This window comes from Lates calcarifer, linkage group LG16_LG22 (genome assembly GCF_001640805.2).
Source record: "Lates calcarifer isolate ASB-BC8 linkage group LG16_LG22, TLL_Latcal_v3, whole genome shotgun sequence".
Classification (NCBI taxonomy): domain Eukaryota; kingdom Metazoa; phylum Chordata; class Actinopteri; family Centropomidae; genus Lates; species Lates calcarifer.
Window position 1 is genome coordinate 6,937,092 of NC_066848.1, and position 24,132 is coordinate 6,961,223.

At 37.9% G+C, this 24,132-nt stretch overlaps 1 protein-coding gene across 1 annotated transcript; it reads right to left on the reverse strand.

The window, feature by feature from the left end:
* Positions 1–1,073: 1,073 nt before the first annotated feature.
* mlip (muscular LMNA-interacting protein) lies at positions 1,074–23,340 on the reverse strand. The gene is given in 13 exon segments (XM_018689911.2): positions 1,074–2,364; positions 7,023–7,148; positions 7,283–7,345; positions 7,813–7,860; positions 9,229–9,264; positions 9,371–9,454; positions 9,540–9,635; positions 10,208–10,279; positions 11,053–11,559; positions 11,562–12,686; positions 13,234–13,371; positions 18,572–18,694; positions 23,149–23,340. Coding segments are annotated over 13 exon segments (2,664 nt in total). The 5' UTR covers positions 23,179–23,340; the 3' UTR covers positions 1,074–2,148.
* Between the last annotated feature and the right edge of the window lie 792 nt (positions 23,341–24,132).

The following is a 24,132-nucleotide window of genomic DNA, read 5'->3' on the forward strand; positions in this document are numbered from 1 at the left end:
TTAGCAAAAACATGTGCACTTCAATCAGTAGCTAGCAGTGAACTAAAGACGTCACTTATTATTGGAAACTTATAGCAGTTGTGTGTGAATACCCAACATGAATGAATGAATGAATATATAACACTCTGTGTGACTGTGAACCATGTGGTTTTATGCTCATAAGTGCAGTCTCATCATTTAATAGCCAAACCTCTTATACTACATCAACATTTGCATGCCTACATATATGTTTACATACATGTTTACTTTTATTTCATACATTACTTGTCTCTTACGTACAAAATATGTATCTATTTTGGCATAAGCAATATACTTATATGATTTATTATGTTCTAGACACCAACATATACCATTTTTGTGATCGTAATGTCATCAGTTGCTGCTTTGATGTGATGCTCATTGTGCTCGTGTTTCCAAGGGCACAGAGGTGCAGAACACCGTAAAGGGAGTAAAATATGATTGGCACCAATTTGTTGCCATGGACACCAACATCCCAGTGATGATGCCTGGAAAGTCTACATTTTGGCAAATGGCAGATTCTACGCTGTGATCTGGACACTTGTGTCATTTTAAATGTTTTTATAAAAAAGAAAATGATAGTTCTCTTAGCTGTTGAATTCAAGGTCAAGATATTTTTAAACAGCTGCTTCAACCTTCTTGATTTGATTATTGGGTACACATTTGCTGCTGAATAACTGTATCACTGTGAGGTCCACAGAAGGTAGCAGATGCAATGAGTGCAGCAATCACCTGCACTGTTTTAACTTCTGTTTCTCCAAGGGCCACTCTGAGGTTGAGTGGCAGTTCTAATCAGGTGTAGGAAAATCTTAAGAGACCAAATCAAATGATTTGCCTGTAACACACCTGCACTTCAGTTTAAAACACTTCCTATATTCTCTTTGACAGGTCCTAACCATGAATAAAGTACCTGCATAGCCATCCTTTTTTTGTAGTTGTATTAATCATATATTTTACTAACCAGACGTTCTTATCATTAGCCTGCAATTTCCTTTGTTGAGATGGAGATGTACTATGGCAACAGAAGGTTATAGAGTAAAACTCAGAACACAGGGCAAGATAAGGAAGTCCTTTATTACATACATTACATTATAGTTTCTCCTCAAATCATTTAGTAATATTAAAATAGTATTTTCTTTAGAGTAGGGAATGAGTTACATAATTTGAAACTACGATTACCCTTACCATGTTGATTATTTGTGAATTCAACATATAAAAGGCCATACAGTAAGTTTTTACATTTTTCTTTAATAATTCAATATAGCTTTTACTTTTTTTAAAGGAAAAATGGTATCACAGTTTAGCACCAATTGACTGTTTGCTAAACTTGTTCCCCAAAAAACAAATGTCCAATCAACATTTACACGCACAGCGCAATGATTTTTGTCACTTTTTGTGTGTACAGCCAGTGCATCACTATGCAGGGGAGCCTGTCTGGAAATGTGCGTTGTCATCCTCATATTTAGTGGATATTGTGTCTCCCTCTGTCAGTGATGGACTGAGTTTTTCCACCCCCCTAAGAGTAACACACAGTCATTTTGTGTGTTATCAGTGCGTGTTTTTATCTTTTCACATGCTGTTACACGCCACATATCTCAACCTTTAACCCTCCCCTAACCATAACCAAAAGTGCGTAAAATGAAGGCCATTAAATGAATGCATGGAAATGTCAGAACTCGCAGAAATGACACACAAAATGTCCTGAAAGTGGCATGGTATTTATACACAATCCCATGTGATCACATTCTACCTTCTGACAAGAGACAAGACTAGTTCTCAACATAAGGCTCGCAGTATATTTATAGCAATTAAGTGCACATTTCAGACCATCTTACAGGGTTCTCATTTTGAAACAGGTCAGCAGGAGACATTTGGAGATCGTTAGCAAACGGTCAGTTGAACTGTATTTTTATTGTCCTTGTAAGGCCTTTTTGTCAACTGCTGTAACAGCTGTACATATGATAATGCAGTCATTCACTAATTTAGATAAGGTGCATTAACTTGTCATTTCCCCTGTAGTTGTGCAGTGGACTTAAATACTGAATGTGTCTTTGCAAATTATAGTTCAGTGAAACTGAACAAAAGCATTAACACATTGTGCTAATGTGTTAATGCTTTTGTGCTAATGTTTTAAATGTGAGTCTCAAAAGCTTCCATCCGCCCCTTGGTAGGACTGAAAGAAGCATCTTTGGCATGGCGACTGATCTGGTCTTCAGGCTCTGTAATCTGCAGGTTACATAGTGAGAATGGACTATTTCTGTCAGGTTTCCTCTCATCTCTCATCAGAACACCTTTTGAACTTGTGCAAAGATCTTTCCCTGCCTCCTTAGGACTCATATTTTCCACCTGAAATACAAGAGGACACAAAGGTTTTCAAGTTTTTATAGAAAGAGAGGCTAGTGGAAAATGAACAATAGCAGCAGTTAGAATTTTGTAATATCTAGCAGTTTCTAGTAGTTGGTTTCCATTTAGATTGATTTAAGCCAACAGTGAAATTGCTTGAAATGACTTATCCCTGAGGCCATTTGGGGTTTGCACTGGGATGAATATTCATCATGTATTTGATTATAATTGACAGTTCTCTTTCTGGTTTGTATGGTGACTCCAATCAGCTGCTCTATATTTCTTCCAATTGTACCAAGGCTGAAAATATGAATTTTACTCATTACTTGGGCTGTTTAACCCTATTACATGTCTGAACACATACAAAACATATGAAGGTGTTTTAGTACCATAAACTTAAATTTATGTGATCTCTTGTCCAGAGTACCTTTAAGAATTTATCTGTAAATTCCTACGATGCAGCTGTTAGTGAGCATAACAAATAAGTTAAAAATGGCACATAATACATGAAAACAGAGTGAGATCAAGCTATGGAGATGAATAAACATAAATAAAAGTCTGGCAGGAAATTGTTAAGGACTGGTATGTGTGAGTCAACGATGAAATTCAGTTTGTTGCAAACATAACAAATGTCAGTATGCTCAGTGTAGATTGACGTGAAATGTACACTCTGAAGCAAACTGAGAAGGTGGCACAATTAAAAATGAAGAAATCAGAAAATTAAAGAGGCAAGTGTGGTGGAAAGAGAAATCAACATAACCAGTGACGGCAAAAGGTCTGAAGGAACAGCAGAGCGCGTGTGTGAGCTGTCAGATTATGTAGATTGCTCAGACAATGAGTTGTTAAAAGGGTTGCGACTCTAAACGTAAGCTGACACTGATTGGCTTCTCGCCTGCATGAATTGTCTGATGCACCTTTTTTTTTTTTTTTTACTTACTATAAACGGCCCTCTAAACTCTGTGATGAGCTAAAGTAAAAAATTAAGGGCTTAAAGATTCTGCTCTTGATTTAACACAGAGAGTTACATAATCATTTACATTTCAATTTTATCACAACAGCAGTAATGTTGTCATACATACAGTATGACAGCAAGATATGCACTGTGCTGCAGTGGGAGCGTATTTTAAGTTCTAATTCCTACAATTCAGTGTGAGGGCAATGAGATCCTTGCGCTCTACTAGACAAATCAAGCTGCATTTATGAACAAATTGGTGGAAAATTTGTTGCCTTTTTAAAATTCTGATACTAAAACATATTGATGAGGTTTGAAAGGCTTGAATTGAACAAACAAAAATAGAAAAAGAAAAAAAAAAACCACCCAGAAGTAAAATAAGTTCATTTTGCTGCTGGGATATTTCAAATAACTGACTTTCACTAGCTGTGATGGTCTTTACAAGAATAAGAACATTCAGTCAGATATTAGACTGTGTGCTGCATGTAAAGGTATACCTTCAAAAGACTGCAATAAAGGAAGTTTTTGAAGCATCTACATCATCCTAAGAGGTAGAAATCCAGTATTACCATACCAAATTTAATGTAAGACAGCAAATAAATCTATTTTGAATGTAATTTTTACAAGTGAACTATGCTTTAAAACTGTATATCACACATTTAAAGTTATATGTTGAAATATTGGTGAGTTGCCATCCACGTCCCCAGTTCTTTCATTGATTTAAATGTCTCTGGTGTTGTAATGATTGACGGATGTTTGCACAGTTGGAAAAAAACAAAGGAGCCAATCAGAGCTCTGTAGGCAGGACTAAGAATTAGGACTGTGCCAAAGCTAGAAAAATAGCCACAAAAACCAGCCACAATTATGGCAAAGAAGTTGGATGAGATGTCAACAATAATAACTCTTAAACTGACATATTTTGTCAATTTAAAGATCGACCCCTCCCTCACCATCATTATCAGTTAATTATAGAAATAGATTAAATTTAATCCCGCACCTGGATTATGCATATGTATGTTTTCAAACTTTAGTCAGAAATGCTTGTTGGCATCGCACAGACCAGTAAATGATTCTGTAACCTCTGAGATTTTGTAAGTACAAAACAGGCTCAGCAAATTAAAAATGTATCCCCTTAAATTTAATTAACATGAGCTGAAATCAATTAATGGTTACCTCACTACATAATAATGTCTGCAATGAATCAAAGGTCTGATAGTAAATAACAACCAAGGAGGATAACCCACGCACAGTCGACTGTGCTGAGGAGCAGACTGCATCGCATACTGAATATAAATGTTACAACTCCTCATGGTCTCTAACCCATCTGCATATTATTATGTTCCACGTCACAACAAACCAATTATAACTCTAAATAATTCACCAAGATATCCTTGAAAATAAGATACCAAAGTCCAAAGCAACAGAAATGGTGCTATTGTTTGTCTTTCGGGAGATAAATGGCTGCCTTTCAGGGGGACAACAGTGTTTTTGCTGTCAAACATGTCAAACGCACTGACGTGTTAAAAACCTCTCTGCTGTGGAAGATTGTTAAAAGTGTACACTCACTGGCATGCTTAAGGTTTAAGTGTCTGCACTCTCATCAGTTCCCCTTGTATCAGGAAATTTTTTTCTTCACTGGCAATCTTCATGGTGACCTTGACATTTAATGAGTCGTGTATTCAACATGTGAACCTATGAAAGGTTTAGACTGTTAATTTTGCATACTGCTCAGTATTACACAAGCTGCTTCAGTGACAATTTGAATGTTATTTCATAAAACTGGTGGTACTAATGATTGCCACATATTCCATCTGGCATGGTAAGAGGTTTATATTGTTCACAAGAATATTTATAGGAAAAATTATCTCTGTGTAAACTTGTTAAATAACAAAAAATACAGTTAGAAAATATCATTCTTGCACCAGAAACTGCAGGATGTTCTCATTAATTCAGTGTTTGGTACATTGCATCACCTGGTGCAAAAATATGATTCTCATCTGTGCAATCCAAACCAAAATCCTAAATATTTTTTCTGCTGTTTAAATATGAGCATTTTACCACCTCTCATTGCTGTTTATGACAAAAGGTTTGACTGATTAATTGTCACACATTCATCTACTCTCTTGACAGCTCTCCAAACCTGCTTCCCCTAAACAGTGGAGCTGTTACAGAGACTCTCTGGAACAAGACTTAACATGAGTCAATTTGTCTTTAATCTAAATATTCTATTGATTTTTATCCTAGTAGAGGTGACTTCAATTAGGTAGATAGATGGAGGCCGTCCACATTTTCCCAACATCATATTTATATGTTTAATGAAAGATTAGTACTAAATTATATGAATATGGAAATTAAATTTAAAAGTATATATACAAAATATAGAATTACAAGGAAATAAGTTAGTTAGTTCAATAACATTTTATTAAAATGTGTTAATACTTGCATTTGGATCACTAATTTTACCCTTAATAAGATATTCTGATTACTTTATTGCATGTTAGGTGCAAACCACACACAAACAACACACATATATGACACATATAAAGTGTGAGCAGTTAAGGAGCCAGAGAGGTACAAAGAGATGTAATTTTCACAGTGAGTATGAAGTGGCTTCTTTGAAAATCAGTGCATTTGTTCTGTCTCACAACAACAAACCTTTTCATCCCAGAAGCCTCTGTTCACTAACAATGCAAGGAACCTTCTCATTATACTGTTACCTCAAATATGAGTCTGATTTCTGTTTGCCAACATGTGTGGCTGTCAGGAGAAATAAACATCACCACAGAAAAAGAAGATAGTGGGACAGAGGACATTGATTTTAGAATATTGCATTGATTTCTCAAAATCAATTTATTCATTCTGTAGTCTTACATGCAGCACTTGGTGTTAAATCTTGAGTTTGAATCTAACTTTCAACTCTCCATCATCAAACAACCTGATGAGGAGTTCTGATACACTAAAGTAACAAACTGGTAATTTAGCACTAGATATGAACAGAACATTAGGAGGAATAATAAATGCCCAGGCACAAAAACTTTATACTTTATGTTGTGGCAACTAACTATATTTTATCTGTGATTCTTCTAGGTTCATGCTGCAGCTTTTACTAGATTTCAACTTCTTCAACTTTTGGAGTCATCAGATAACCTAAGATCAAAGCTGCTACATTATAGCAAGCAGATTTCTATTTCATTTTATTTTCTTTTTTCGTTGTTTCTGAGGAAGTCCATTGAATAAGGCTTTTTATAATTTTTTTCACCTGTTAAAATTAGCACATTTTGTAGTGTGGTAAATATAGAGGTGGATATCGCTTCTCTTTCAAGAGGAATTAAAGAAACAGTTGTGTTGCAATAAATTAGCATTTATTGTAAATGTATAATATTTTTGAAACAGTCTGGTTTGGAATATACCAGGCATATGAATGGACAGCCAAGAAGTGGATTATATATTTCTTTAAGACAATTGAAACTTTGTCCGTTGAAACTGTCACCAAATTCATGACATTTGACTCTCCCTAAACAGCCACAATTTAAGCCCACAAAGAGTGTGAATGATACCAAAAAAAAAAAAAAAAAAAAAAAAAGATTGGTTTTAGTATTGTGGGTTCACCTAAAGTAAAATAAAAACTACTGTGCATCGCTCCAAGGATTTGGCAACATAAACAGACCAAGAGTCATTCACTGTGATATAAATAATGCTAACAGCCCACCTTTTTGTTGTCAGTTAAGGTCTGCTTGATGACAGACTGTTTGAAGGGGTTTGGATGAAATTCTTCCTCATCCTCCACTGTCAGTCTTGGAATGGCTGTCATTGGACGAATAACTCCAGGTTTTGTCTGAACAGAAGGATTCAAAGTTAGACAGCTTAGAGGAATTCACTCCAAAAACTTTCTTTCCAAGAGACTTTACATTATTGATACTATAAAAGTTGTAGCAGGTGCCTAAATATCAAATGATAATGAATGTGTACCTTTCTAGGATCCATCAGCTTTCTTTCCACACCAGCAGATGGGTGCAAGCTGCATAACGATGCCTGAATAAACAATGTAGAGGAATCCAAATAAATGAGAGTGAATAGTGAGATAAACATATATTTGAAATGATTACAGAAAGTATACAAGACTATAAATTAACAGTAGTTTGTTATAAGGAGTGTTTTGTGATGCCAGATGTGCATAAACATCTGACATTTGTCCCAGTGTACCCTTATTCAATTAACCTATCCAGAAAGGTTTTTTAAACATGACCAGAAACAAAAGTTGGCATTAACAAAAGTTATACAGCCTAACTGTAACTGTTTTAGCAACATTTATCCTCCAAAGAGCAAAGCTCTATTCATGCAGGCTGAACTGTCCTGTGAACTGGGGATTAATATTGTCTGAAAGTGACTGATAAAAATAAATGTGTTGTCAGTGCATTGTCACCTTGGTCCTGTGGGGGTTAAATCCTGAGAAAAATGTGTTTTTAATTCAACAGACAAAACCACCAGCTCCTACTCACATATTTGGTTTCACGTCCCAAGGATTTTGAAAATGGTGAGTTGCTCCGCTGAAAGTGAGAAAGAAAGAAAGACAGAAAGAACTGAAACTAAACAGAGTAACACAAGCCTCATCTGGTGGGAAAATGAAAATGACTCATCATTATTTCAAATATCTGATAGTTGCAAAAATGACTAAAAGGAGGAAGGTGAAAAGAAATCTTTGGTGGACATAACACATGGACTCATTGAATATATCTTAACTATGCAGTATTTCTTTCTCATGTGTTGTTATTAGCATTTTGTTATTTATTTACTCTCTCTTTTCCTCATTAGTAACACATTTTAAAACATAACTTGACCTCAGATAAGAATCTAAATTCCCATCACTGACAGTGTGCACTTACTCATATTCACACACACGCACACACAAACAGACACTTGTTTTCCCGAAACCTCGAAAGCCTTTCTCCTTTGATGAATAATGAACAGATGTCTTTTCATTTCTAGTGCTGATGATTATACATTCAGAATTCACTTTTATCCCACTTCCACTTTGTGTTTCAGTAAAACACAGTACAAAGGACTTGTTTCCGTGGCCTGGAGGTTACCACAGTTTTGCATTTCCTATTTTCTGTTATATCCTTCTTAAATGATTTACAGTTTTTGTTATTATTTTATTGTAGCTGTAACTTTCTGCATGTTGTTAGTGAGAGATGTTCAAACTACAACAAGGACGGCAGAACATCCGGTCTCACTTATTAGGTTTTACACTGTTTTCGTGCATTGTTACAATCCTTGGACAAACAAATATCTTTGTTGTATATTTTTGTTATGTACTGAAGCAACTAAATAATACACTAAAATAGAATGAGGGGACATAATTTGTAGGCAACAGCTCTGTGAATAGAAGTATCTACATTGTGAGCAAAGTTATGTATTTCAGCTTTAAGCCACTTTCTAAACTAACTTAGTTTTACTTTATTCCTTATTTTAGCCATATTTTGTTTTTCATTTGTCCTTGAATTTCAACAACCAGACAGGTTCCTATCAGAACTAGTTATATGATGGATTTATCGCTTCTCTTCTTGATTTAGGAACCTACTGAAACTAAATGGAAGATCAACATCCAGTGTTTTTTTTCTTTACATCAGACAGCATTTTTGTGACAATTAATTTTGATTCATTCAAAAAACAGGAGATTTTCTTGGTGTTATGTGCTGGAATACTTCTTGGCTGACCGTGGTAACTTCCTTGAGTCACTTTGGTGTTTGAATTTCCTGCTCTAGCTTCATACGGACGCAAGTGTGGTTAGGGTTCTTCTTACCTAACTCTAAGTGAATAAGTGTATTTCCCAAACTGTCAAACTAGTTCTTTAAGAATCTAAAGGTCATTAGCTGGCTATACTTGTTGCATGCAGTTGAAGAGACACACTTTACCTGCACACCAACGTTTGTAGTCGATGACCTGGAGGGCTGCAGTTAAATGCAAACATAAACCCATTAATTCATGTTTAATATTGCAAATATTTATGCATGTTAATATTTAATTTTACACATTTATGTCATTGATTGAACTCACTGCTGGAATGGAATTTGCCAATATCTCATCAATGACTGCATAAAGCTCCTCTGACTGTTGCCTGAGCTGAGCAGGTGAGCACATCTGTAGAAAGCACAAAAATAATGATGGTACTGGTCTATGGAGTGAAGTTTGCTGTGACAACCTGCAGCAATATGTGGAGTAATACCTCAGCATGGGTGTCTGTGTCACCTCTGTCCAATGTAACACCTCTGTCCAGTATGTCACAGGGACTGTCTTCTCTCTCTACCTGCTCATCAATTGCCTGCGAGTACAAAGCAGAGTGAACGGATTGAGCTACCTGCCATGACTGCTGCTTTTCTTGGGTGATTACACACTATTCTTTGACAATATTGCAACATCTCCTCCAGACAGTTCATATTCAGCCACTCTGTATTCTTCACAGACACTGCTCCTTTCTCAGCAGCTCTAAATGAATCATACCGCAGTGTGAATAACACAGCAATGTGCTGCATTTTCATGTCTCTTTGAGCCTGATTTGATTTTTAATAAGGTTTGAAAAGCTGGCACTTTCAGTTGTATTGTCTATAGCCTGTAAATCCTTGTGAAATTAGTTTCCTGCCATGTTGTGCCAACCAAGTTTTTACAATTATAAATAAAAATGTAATTCTTTGTAAAACCCCGTGAGTGGAGACTTAAGATTTGTCTTTTTATTGAAAAAAAAACCCATTTTTTGATGCATACTTTATGGCTTACAATTTTATTGCCATTTTCCTTTCTATACGTAATGCTCCTCATTGCAGCATTTACTACAGTACCTGCATCAGTCCAGCTCAAGATGAATTAGTGGGATTAGAGTCAAATAAGTGAACTCACTTGCTGATCCAACAGGAGGGTGTTTGTGGGAATGGCAGCGAGTGATTTGTAGCTCAGCTTAATCTTGTGTGTCTAGAGTTTATAGAGAGGGAAGAGCACACAATGAATACAAATGAATTCAAAAGTCAAATTTCTGCTTTTTTCTGAAGAGAGACTTCGTGGAATGTCTCGTGGAAAAAAAATATCATATGTGTTTTACATTTCTTTAGGCATGCTTTTTCCTCACACTGCTGCAGGCTACTAATCATGCAAAACAACCACACTCGAGTCGAGCATTTGTGTGCTGTCACTGCGCTGGAAACCACATCGCCTTGTTGCTGTTCAGATGGCTCATTTGACTGACTGTAAATATCACCAAAAAGTTTAGTTACAAGCAGCTTTTCCACACTGACAGGCAAGAAAACTAGACAGCTGTGTCTGACTTCATCTCATATGTCCCTGCTTTTACTAAATAAATTAGATTCCTCATGGATAATTTCCCTAACTTCAAGCTGTATGTCTGGCCTAGAAACCAAAGCTTTTAAAAAGTCATTGCATCGACTTTACATTGGTGGGCTCCCTGGTGCTTCAACATATGAAATTTCAGATGTGTCAGTCATTAGAATCCAGCAATGTACAATATGTTTGAAATCTCAGCAAAGCAAAGACCTTTAACAACATGAATAAATGATATGGCAGAGACTAACAGAAATCTAAAAACAGAGGGCAGCATTTGATATCCCTCTATCAAGTGAGTGGAATCTGTTTTTAACCACACAGAGTGGGAGAACAGTATGTCACAGAGAACATATTAAATAATATCCTCAGTCTAAACAAGTCATGCATGTGGCAAAAGCAGCGGCTACCTTTCTTTTTTTACCCTCCCTGTCACTGCAGTCTGATATTCCACTCCCTGGCCTTGGGGAGGGCGTGGTGGAGCGCAGGGAGAGAGAAGGAGACGGGGTGAGGTCTCTGATTGGTGGAGCAGGAGAGGGCGTAGGCGTGGGGGAGCTGGTGGGCGACGGCCATCCAGGGAAACTGATGGGTGTGTAGCGGGAAGGGGACAGGCAGTGGGCTTTGCTTTGTGATGGTGTGGCAGTTTGGGAGCCAGGGCAGCTCCTCTCTGACTCACACCTTCCTTTTGTGTTTTGTGAAGCAGGGAGAGGTGATGCTGTGTTTGTGCGTGTGGGGAAAATTGTGACACCGGGAGCATGTGATTGAAGAGGCTGAAGCTGAGGAGGGCAAACAGGTGGAGTTCTCAGTTTTTGAGAAAGCAATTGAAGCCTTGAGAGAGATGAATTTGGCGAGTGACTCCATTTCTGGGGCGCTGAGGTCTCTTGTTCATGAGTAAGTTTAGGGGACAGGGAGATGAGTTTCTTAAGGTTATTATCTGTGTGACCCTTGAGGTACATGTGAGTGTTGCTGGGTTCAGATCAGGGGCCTTAGAATAGGAGATGTGTGTGTGTTGCAGGTTTTTGGAAGTTCTACAGTCTAACATTTTTTCACGCTCTGCTGGAGAAAGAGATTTGAAGTTTGAGCACAACAGAGGCAGAGGAGCTTGGGGTGGGGCGTTGCTCTTCACTGGTGTGGGTGAAATAAGCTGCTCCCATCTAGGCACACTGCTTGAGCGAATTTGCTCTGAGCATCTTTTAACTTGAGTTTGAGGGCATGTTCTGCTGAGCTCATTTGACTGCACAGGTGGAGGAGCGGTGACACATCTATTAGTCTCCCTGTGAACGTTGCTCTGACTATCTATAGACGCTGACGAGGAGAACCGAGAAGAGAACTCCAGGGGAATGGAGGCCACACTGGAGGCTGCTGAGCAGGCATTACAGAAGGACAGGGTCACAGGGTTAACAGGCCAGCAGGGGGTGTAAGGTCTCTGCAGAGCAGAGGACAGAACAGGAAGACGGCCTTTTCTCAGGATGGCAGTGAGGAGGGAGAGTCGGGTGAGAGGTGGCCGGTGCCGGGGAGGAGAGGACTGGGGGCAGACAGAGGAGGACAGGCTCTCACAGGATGAGAAACAGCTTTGAGGGATGTGAACCAGACTAGAGCCAGGTGCGAGAAAGTGCTTCTTTATCTGGGTGACAGCGGGAGTGAAGATGCCAGAGCGGACAGACGAGCAGGGGGAGACAGTGCAGCTGAGGCTTAAAGGAGAGGTCACGGAGGAAAGCTGCACGGCAGACCAGCTCTTGTCTATGTCCAAGCCCTCTGAGAGGATGGACTCTCTGGATGAAGCCAGGGTGGGGAACAGGTCTGCGGAGTTTGTGGGGCTTGTTCTGTCTTCTGACACCCACACTCTATTTGCAAAGCAACCCGAGCTAACCTCAGCACGTCCAGAGGTATCGTGACACTGCCGCTGGGAAATGCCCCTGTGTTTATCAGCAGCTGTTTCCATAGAGTCCGTCCTGGTGGCTACGTGATTGGGTGTATTTTCAGACTGAACGCTGACTGAAGGAGAGGCTTTGGTGTGAGACAAGCTCATGTGATCCAATGAAGGCTGAAAAACAAAAGTTTTCATTCAGTGGCTACTGAACAGTGATTTTTTTGCCCAGGCAACACTCACTAAAAACTTTCACTTCAGATTCTTAAAAGCCAGAGTGATAAAAATGTTGGATAAATTAGAATTTGTAACAAGGTTTTGTTGTGTCTGATTTGTGCAGAGGAAGAAAACATTCTAATAAAGCCTCCATCACTCTGCATAGGTACAACTAAAATATACTCATTATAAACTAGACCCTATGAAACATGGTGGATTATTTGCATATTTACTTAGTATATGATTCCAATTAAACTGTCAGACTTGAAAAACAATAAACGTCCATCTCTGACAGCCATGTCTTTTTTCAATTAATTTCTTGACAGTGTTTTACAATGTATGTTGATTTGATAAGTTAACATTTTAAATTAAAAACCCTACATAGACACACAGATGTACAGTCGTCCATGCACACACATATCTATATTATGTCAGAGACAAAGCACTTTGTTATAGTATCTCAATGTCATATAGCATATGACATTGAGAGTGCTCCGATTGTACTTACTTGATGTTCGGTCTCCGGCTTAATCACGTTTCCTGCTCCTCCCCCCACAGAGTCTTTTATAAAGACTAACTCTGCTTTGAAAATCTCACCGTCCGACATGGTCTCCTTGCTTGTCTTCTCATGGGACACAGCTACAATCTGACAGGAGAAAATGAAGCAAATGTTTAGGAGGAACTGAGCAAGTGAAACCTGAGAAAACCCAGTGTGAACTGCAGCGAGTCTCTCTGAACTCAGGGGTGTGCTTGGTTTCACCACGCCACATGTCTCACACATATAATTCACATGCACACACACATGTCCTGCTAACACTGGGGCAATTCATACCTCATGTGCAGGGGGGGGTCTGTGTACGCACACAACTCCGAGGCTTGTAAATAAACAAGATGTTATCTCCAAAGAGTGTGTTTAGCATTAAGTCGAAACTGGCAGTAACTACATTTTTCTATTTGTATATATTACAAATATATATATATATATATATCTATATATAGATATATATAGATATATATATAGATATATCAGTATCTTTTTTATGTTACGAGTAGAAGCTGCCAATGTTTTCAAATCCTATATAAAGGAATTGCATTTTGCTGCACTCAGCATGTCATCCAACCTAAAGTTAAGTTTAGACAAACAAAACTGCTTGGTTAAAGTTTGGACAAGTTAGTTGCCTTGTCAAACAATGTCCTCCCAAAAAGGTTTCTATTTGCTGCACTGCTAAAAGTCTGTAACACTGCTGCCACCTTTGCTTGTCAAACAGTCATTCTTGGCATGGCCCAGAGAGGTTTTGTGAGGATATCTTTATTGTGCTTTCTCTCATGAGGGCAGTCTTGCTCTGGCTTTCAGCTGTGCTGTATTGTCTCTGAGCAGTAAATTTAACCATAGCTTCTCCTGCCCCCATATCCATTAACAATACAAATCAAATACAAGAGAAAACCCGAGCATTTTATATGTTCAAAAAGCAGTACAACCAAAGGGATTAAAGCTGAAAACCAGAGAGGTGCTAAAACCAACGGCGTTCAGAGATACACACATTACTGTTGTGTGTAAACAGCTGTCCAGGTAAACAAAAGAAAAAGTCTTCAACTGACCAGCGAACATCTTAAATAATTTGTCATCTGTTATTCACCTCTGAAGCGGAGTATAAATTAACCTCATTTGCTTTTAATTACAACTGAGGCTACTTTATATCTTAATTGTACTCAAAAGTTTCACTGTATTTAATGAACAATTGCCAACAGACTTTACTGACAAAGTCCCCCAGACAAATAACCACCACAAAACTTGAACCAAACCTTATTTTAAAAGGTGTCTCTGGTATGCATGAAAATATTTAGTTATTTGACGAAAATGGAAATTCACACTATTGTTATAAAAAAAGGAACTAAAATAGGATTCTATAGGAGGTTTATTGATTTATTGCATGAACTCAGGAAGGAATATTCTAGGATAATGTGACATTTAAATGGAGCTAAAAAGAGTAACTGCTTATGACATACCTCATTACTGACATGAGCTCCCACATGTATGGTAATTATGATCCTAAAAATACATGTGACCCCATATTATAATGACAGACTTCTGTTTTCTAAATCAATTAAATAATTCTCTCAGTGCTGCTATTTTGCCTTACTGTAGATAAGCTGTAATCAAACAAATGACTCGCTTCCAGAATGACATTTTATCCCTGTGATTGCATTTAACATAAATGGCAGTTTTATATCATAGCATGTGTCAAGGGCAGTTGTATTTAGAACTTAAATCAAAAGCAAAGAATCACAGTATAAAAAAACTACATATACCGTATGATGATAGCCTAACAACTGGCCGGAATCAATGTCCAAATCTAAATATGTTGGCATAGCAAAATTGCTTTACAATATTTAAAATGCATGATGCGTGATGTCACAGTGATTGGTCGACACAGGGGGCCGTCAGCAGACTGTTAGGATTTTGCTGTCTCTTCCAACTGCAGACATACAGTTTGTATCGTCATCTTTTGCTTCTGTACATACAACACCTCCACAGCACACATGCCATACTAATCCTGCAGAGTTCCACCCCCTACTCTTTCTTTGTTTTACCTTTAGTTTTAATAAATTTAGTCCCCAAATTCAGTATTTTTACATTTTGTCACACTCACAAATAAAAACACACAATAATAAAACAATTTATTCTGGTTCTATTTTAATATTGAATTAAGTGCACCTTCTCCTGGCAGACAACTGAACAAAATGTCTCCATTTAGTATTTCAGAAAGAAATTTGCTCAACTGCTTTATCCTCATCTAATTTGGTCTGTTTGAAGACAGTCTATGGTTTACAATGGACCGGGGGGAACAGAAAACCCTCTAATTTAAAACACAACAATTAGGCAAGGACCTCATATTTTAAATCCATGATGGCCACTTAGAATACAAACTCATAATCAAGACTTGAGGTGACATTTCTGACACTGCAAAGCGACACACATGCATTTTTCTCTCTTTTGAAAGAGACATTTTCAGAAGTGCAGGCTGCTCCAAATCACAGCAGTAGATTAATGAGCTGTCGACTGTCTCAAAGGTAATCCGTTACATTCTGCCCATTGGCATCTCAATATAGAAGCTGTCTCACCACGGGGAGTATTACAAATCTGCCATGTGCACATACAACGAGATGTCACTCACTCTAAGCTGCAAACAGCTCTTAACTATGTTTTGGATTACTGTCAAACCAATGTTTTGCTTTCCTGATAAACATTTAACAGGATCCTACCTGACAACGTGGGCAGAATAAGGAGGTGTGTGAGAAAGCAAAAAATTTAACGTATGCCACGACTCAGGTCCATATGAATACATCAGAGGAGCTACAGGTTACTGTGCAGTCTTACTGAAAGGTCTGAGATAAGGCTTAGAAACATAGATGTGTTTTGGATGGGTCCTGACCATAGACTGTATGGTTATGACAATCTGTGATAGTTTTTGTACCATTTGGACATTTTCCATCATATGGAAAAAAAACTGCATGATATTTTGGCTGTATGTTAACACATCAGTAATTATATAATTACTGATGACTTGATAATCTAAACCTCTCAAAAGAATCATCATGCCTAATACTGAGTACCAATCAACTAATACTTCTGTGCTTTTACTTCAGGACTTTGCAGGACTTAATTAGTATTTTTAGATTCTGGTACTGCAGCTTTTACTTGGCCTAAGAACAGGATCTAAGTACTACTTCCACAACTGCTAGCGATAAGGCAGCAAAACTAAATATGGCTTTTGAAACCAACTTCAAAACAACTGCTGGAACAACAATATTAGAGAAAAATGTAGATGGAGTTAAAGACATACAAATACCTAATGAAGTGGAAATAGAGTTCAGATGAATACATGGCAGAAAGAACTGAGCACAAAGCCATGCACAGTGAGAGTGGATTCAAGTACACTAGAATATAACCTAATATTATGCATGTATGAAAAGAAAATACCACCTATGTATGCTAAAACACAGAGTTGCTCCGAGTGTTGCAGTTGTGTGGTCATGTGTTGTCACTTAATAACATGAAAGATGGCCACTCCTTTAGGTAGAGGTAGAGGTACAGTGGGGGGAGGTTAGGAAAACTAATGATGCCACCCCCCAAGTGAGAGGACCTTTGAAGTCTCAGCCAGTGAGCTGACTTCAGGCAGCAGAAGCAGTCAGCTATCCTGAGGCTCCCAGAGCTGTGAGTCTGCTGTGATGTTGATGCTGGATGAAAATCTAATAGGGCATTAACCCCTTCAGCAATTTACACCACTGTGGGTCCATGTCAGCCTCAGGGGTGGTTGCTTTCAATAACTATCAAAGCATTTATAGTTTTGTGCATTAGAGCAGCTTCTACACAGAGCTGGGCTTAATGTAAAATAAATAAAAGGCGTCTGTCGAAATGAAAAAAATATACTGAATAGAAATATCATTATTTCTATTCAGTAGAAATAATGTGTGTTTTATACACTGAGCTGAGAAATCATATGGACATCAGCATGACTGATGATTAAGTATCTGGTATCACTGACTGATAATTACATGCATAATTACAGTTGGGGAACATCTGATTCAATCCTTGAGGCTGCTCAGGAATATGTTTGCTGCTGATATATACATCTTAAAACACAATGTATTGATGTGTGGTGTGTGAATTCAGACGCGTGGGATACATAACTGGATGATGTCAGATCATATCAATCAATGACGTTCATCCCAGAGACAGTGTTAAAACCTTTCATTCCATATAAGAGGACACACAGTATAAGAATATATTTCATATTTGGTATTGACAGCCTCTTTAATGTTTACAGATGCACATTCTGAAATTGCAGCTTGTGAATGTGTTCTTATTTCTCCCTGAGGATGAGTCACACTGCTGTCTGTTCCACTGACTGAGAGGGTAGTCATGGATGTAATTGCTAAAATCCTGCAGGTAAGAGTAAGAGCGATTCTTCTCTGATAGCTGTGATGTGTCCTTTAATCTTCAAACCACTGACATGATTAATCACCAGAAACTGGAGTCATTTGAAAAGGCCTAAAAGTTGCACAATTAGATTTTCTTGCTCATAACAGTTTTGGTTTCTCTTTCTGTTCAAAAGAGGTTACAATTCAGAGGAATCTCACATTCATTATGTTGTTCATAGTCCTTCTCAAGAATTTTCTGCACACTCACATGCAGATTTTGCAAGTTACTTTGCCTCTACTGTTGGAGGTGGTCTAAATGGTATAAATACTATTCAAAGTGATATCTTAGAGAAGTACTTTGTGGTACAGATATTGTCAAGGCTCATAAGTCTTATAAAAATGATAAATGTCATTTTGAGAATAAATGGAGAGTGTGAAATAGAGAGGCATTGCTGTCACATCAAATAGAAGAAGAAAGTTGTCATATTCATATTCCATTAGCATTCTTAAACAGGGACAGTCCAGATGCATTTCAACTGCTAATCTTCAACATTTTGTAACACGAAGCTTTAGGCTGAACTAAATTACATCAACTTTTGTAATAAACTGCCAGATGTTTTGATCAGTGAGGAGTCAGGCAGGAAGAATGGAGTCATTTTCAATGCTGATGAGTGTGAGAAGGTCTGTGTACCCACTTCAAACAGTGAGTGATGTCAAATAACACTACAAGCACACGCACACACAGATTTCCAGATGGTAACGCAAAGAAAAGCAAATTAGCTACTGTGATATAACAACATGTATATGGGTAGCACATGCATTTTGATAAACGCCTTGTTATAAAAACAGTAATCGTGTTACAATTAATAAAAGACAGTTGGTGGTGATATCAATTCACTCTTCAGGGTGTGCTGCTGCTGTACCTTATTTGGTTTTCCTGCTCCAGATCTCTCCCCTTCCTCAGTAATAATGCTTTTAAATGGTAATTTGTGCACCACTGGCACAAATGTGAAAAAAGAAGGCTTAGGTGGCGCTCCTATTGAAACCTGTAAAAGAGAGAAGAAGAACTAATTGCCCACATGTTACAAGTTCTTGGTCATGATGCCATATTTATTTCCCTGTCAAGCACAAACACTTGCAAAGACAAGTGTGTTTAGAGATTACTTACTTACAGTAAATGATGAGTTAAGCTCAATGGGCCTTCCTCTCTATTAAAAAACTAGTTAAAGGGATTATGTTGAGCTCTCCATAAATCCCCAGTTTCAGTCACACTCTGAATGCTCAACAGCTGAATACCACTGAATTTCAGGTTCTGAATATATTATTTCTTCCTGCTACACAGGATTGTGTAACTATACCCCCTACGCTAATGATCCATCATCACATGCACACACACACACACACATAAGGCAATTTAGCACCCTGCAGCTCAAAGGCTCGAAACACCCAGACTCAAGCAGGAGTAATGAGTTGCAAAAAAATTAGCTCACGTTCTCGTCTGCATCAGGCACCTCGCATGTTTTACCGCTGCTGTGCTGTTAGATTTGATGAAAAGTGCTTAAGTTAAGTAACTAAAACTCTGTGTGAATAACTCCAAGACTGGTAACAGGTTTTAATGGTGTGGCCGATCTGGTTTTATGTTGTCCATAAATGCACTGCAAGGCCTTCAATTTGTTAAGGTGGCGTCACAGTCCCCATCGCAATTCAGGTTCAATAGTATTTTTATAGTCTGGGTGTGTGGGAATGTTTTCTATTTATTGCTACTGCAGCAATCAAAGCACACACTCATCAAAAGTAGTTTTGCTGCTTACTAATCACACTCCTTCTCTCCACAGTGTTGTTAGGTCATCAGAAAACTGCAAACCGGAGAGTAAGGGCATTGAAATCTCCCTCACCAATCAGTGGAGGTTATTGTAGCAGATACTTGAGACTCTATTACAAAACAGACCACACAATCTCTGCATGTTGATGTTGCCACAGTCAGAGAATTAGCATATTAGGTTATGTTTCACCTTTCATTCTACAATTTCACTGCAGACATAAGTTCAGCCAGCCGGCCCAGTACTGATGATAACAAGTGGCAGGTTAAATATGGGAAGAAGATTTAAAAAAATAAAAATAAAACAAAAACAAAATGATTGGCAAGGTGTTTACATAACAAGTCTTCCCAGAATTTCTCAGAATTATTGGGTTGATATATTGTGGCTCTTGCTGAAACTTTTGCACAGCGACTTGACTGCACTTGAGGAAAACTTCTGTATTAAAAATGTGCCAACTTACATTGGTACATTGGTTTATACAATGTTCTATGATGTGTGTCCTCTTGGTTGGGTGTATTTAATAAGTAATTTCATGAATAAGCCTTTCAAAGAGACCAGAATGTTAATTTCTACTGACAGATTTTTAGTCTGACTGTATGCTATGTGTATTGTTCTCTCTCTGAAATGGTCAGTGCATGATTTCAAACACCATATAAAAGTAGGCCACTCACAAACACTATATTATATTATAAATGTGTTAGGAAGATTATGTCTGCTGGAAGCTTCAAAGTGTGGCAGGTTTAACGCCACTACTTCCATTTTTGCTTTGTTTCTCATGTCTGGACCTGAGTAGTTATAAAACCTAGTATAAAGGTAAATTCACAGAGTTAATGAAAGGTTCAGAACTGATGTTGCACACATTGCATTTTACTTTTGGGTGTGTCTGTTTCTGACATATTTAAGCAACATGTTCACATATACTGAATGTAGCAGCTACAGAACTGGCAGAAAATGAATTATAAATGTATAATAAAAAGTAAAATGATGTTGATGTCTTATCCATTGAGCTGGAGAACTAAAGAAAAAAAGCACACCCACTCTAGGGAGGCCCTGGTTCCCAGGTCCGACATCAAAGAAAAGATGAAAAACCTGCACACCCACAACTCTGATGCAATTTCTATATTTTAAAATGTAAAGGTGTCTGTGCTTCCCACCCTTTGCAGGATAAAAGCCAAGATTTGACTGACATGTATACAGTAGTGTAAAGGGCAGGCATTTTAAATCAGTTCAGAGGGCAATCCACTGAGCGACAGCCTTCAAGCTTCAGTGCAATAGGAGATCTTGGAGTAGGCACTAAGTAAATCTTAGTTCTTACTTCTTACAAGGTCTGCTGCACTGAAGGTCGAGCATCGTCCCTCACTTGCTAGTCACTTGGATAAAAGCGTCGGAGTGATGTGATGTAATCAACATGAACATACAGGGTCTATAGAGCACATGGAGGAAGGTCAATGATAGCAAAGAAAAGCCTCTGACACCAACATGCCCACATGTTCAGGAGCAGAATAAGAATTACAAAAAAGAAAAATACATTCAGAATACATTCAGAACAACACCTTTGTTTGCCTTGAATGTCATAAATAGCAGAGTAAAGTTGTCTCCATTGAAACAATAAAAAAAACTGCAGCTCCAGATATTTCTTTTCTGCAGGATTATAACATAATTTTTTGCCAATAGTTTGCATTTACTCATACTTAAATTAAATGGCTGCTTAGACATTATTGCATCATCAGCAATGCATGATAGAATATTAATGTATTCATTTTAATATAATAATCATTTCACACTGACATGAGCCTTTCTGCCTAGCTTTACTGTTAATAGTTTTTTTAATGTATTTTTATTTAACATTGTGAACACAGGGCCTTTAAATGTAAAGTAGTATTTTTGAAATTGTAGTGTTACTACTTTTGAAGCAGATAAGAGAGTGAGTACTTCTCACTTTCTTTAAACCCATATCACCCATGTGTTTCTGTGACATGACACCTACTTTCTGAGTTGTGTGAAAGTTCACTTAGACTTAGGAGAGCCATGATATCCATCTTAAAGATACCAGTGTGTCTATAATCCGCTATAAATAAATAAACAGAACAAATGCCTGGGCTAAAAATAATCACGTGCCATCTTACCCAACTTGTTTATGTTTTTATGCTCTTATGTAACCTCCTTGTTTGCATGTTCTCTGTAGTCATAGCAGAGTAAGTTTATACTGTGGAAGGCTGAAGAAGAGCATTTCCTACTTGCCCACTGGAGCCCTCTTTAATGCTTAATTACGTTGAGTGTTGCCGAGGTCATGCCGTCCTCATAGATCACATTTCCAACCACCACTGGCTCACTGTGCTACTTGTTGCCTCACAGTGTTCTTTCGCTCACTCAGTTATTTCTTGTGGTATGTCAGACCTGTCCCAAACACCGAACACAAGCAGCACTAAATCACTTCCTGAAGCAGACCACCCTCTGTGGGCGTCTGTAAAGGGACACTCATAAACGGTGACCGACCAGAAAGACAAATATACTTTAAGGAAACATACTACTGAATGAATGCAAGGGATGTTATTCCTTGTGATAAAGATTGTGATAGGTCCATTATTATAAAATTTTAACTGCTTTATTCCTGTGCTGTTTAATTTACAAAAGTTGTATATTCATTATTCACTTATTTTCTTATCTGTCTTTGCCGCTGGCGAACCTCAGTTCAGTGCCATATTAAGTACATGAGCTATTCCTCTGCAGAATGAGAGCACAATTGCTGCTCTAAAGCTGTGCTCCACAGATGCTGAAATCTATAGCTGAGTAGTTCACATTGAGCCACAGTAAAAGCATAAACAGTTGGGTGTGCCTCTAAGTAAAGAGTTTAATTACAGACAAACACACAGCCCCTCCCTCCAAAGTAGATAGGCCAGGCAAATATAGCCCACTGCCAGCTGCTACTGAGTACATTGGGTTATCTCTCCAGATTATAAACAAATGTTATTATTGCAAGTCTCATATACAAGAACAAAATCATCAGGAAATGCACACTCACAGTCAATGCCTGTAATTTTCAATAGCATCAAGCTTATGATTGCTTTTTGAAGGCTGTTACTGTCTTCAACATCTCAGTTTTACTAAATGTGTGTCTATATATATACATATGTGTGTGTGTGTGTGTGTGTGTGTGTGTGTGTGTGTGTGTATGTTTTAATGATGTTGGTGTGTGTATAATGGATCATGAAGGTGTCTAAATGACCTATCTAAATTTTCATAAATGGTTAACATTAATAAGATGCATTTACATTAATTATCATAGCTTTCTGTGCATTTAAATTCATCCGAAAGCAGTTCTGTTAACTGTTATTCATCCTAGTGTGACAGGAAATAACAGGATAAGTATCAAGTTGCTGCATGCACTGTGTCTATGTGTTTATGTGTGTAAGCCTGGAAGGTGGCAGCAGGTTGTAGAGGGCACAAACAGGGAGTTAATAGGGTTGATGGATTAAAACCAAATTCTTTAACTGGATTAGCTTTGAGGTGAAATCTTCATCTCAAAACAGAACTTAAAGCCCATCAGTGAAAAGTAAAGGTCAATGAAAAATAAAGGAAGGGCAGTGATATTACTTCAGCCTCACAACCAATACCCAGCAAGAAGTTTTTCATCTGGTATATGTTTTCAAAAGAACATATAAATTTCCAAACCTTCCTACCTTCTCCACACTCTTATTCAAACTGTCCATTTCTGCCTCAAATGCTTCTCCATCCAGAAGTGTTATATGTGTCCAGGCATCTGAAAATATTTCTCGAAATTTCAAATCTTGCTCAAGGCAGAGATGGAAAGCAAGATGCCCACTTTTCTGCCCGTCTTGTGAAGTTCAAAGTGTATCACTGTTGGTGTGTGTATCGCTCTGTGGATTTCCTTTTATAGACACATAATAGCCACAAATAGCTTGCAGACAGCAGTCAGCCAGCAGGGCACCAGTAACAATGTTCACACAGGGAGCTACAAGCAACACAGCTCTGTGTCCCTGGGAAAAATTGTAGCCTTAAATGTTTTCATTTTTTCATTTTAGCACTTTTTTCTGAAATAATCTCAACTTTCATCACTTCTTTTATATCCAAGACTGACTTAAATTGTGTGTTACCACCCAGCATGACGCTTCCATATAGCCACAATATGACAAACATCATGCAGAAAATATCATCAATTTTCTTGGCTGACTGAGCTCTGATCAAAAAAGAAAGGTGTACAGATGACTGTATTGACTGGACAGTGAAAAAAACTTGCTTAGAAAATAAGTGGAGAATAAACATTTGTGTCTTACTTTCTCCACCAAAGACACAGCAATTACCTTATCGTGATCATCATATTTAATGCTCATGAATGGTTTTTGTCGCATTGTGTGGTGAAGCTGCTGTAATGACACAGGATAGAAAACTGAATGAAGGCATCTTAGTCTCAACGTGGCGTGAGAAAAAAAGTGCTCTGTGAGAGGGCTGGATCAGAGAATTGCAGTTCTAAGATTTTACCCAGCATAGATGATGAATTTTTCAAGACAGAACTCTTATATAAATTATTTAAAAAAAATAAAAAGAACAATATTGGTGTTCATTTAGCCTTCAGATAATTGGATCCCCTGCCAGCGAGCAGACCAATATGACATCTCATACATTTCCATTAATGAGTTATAAGG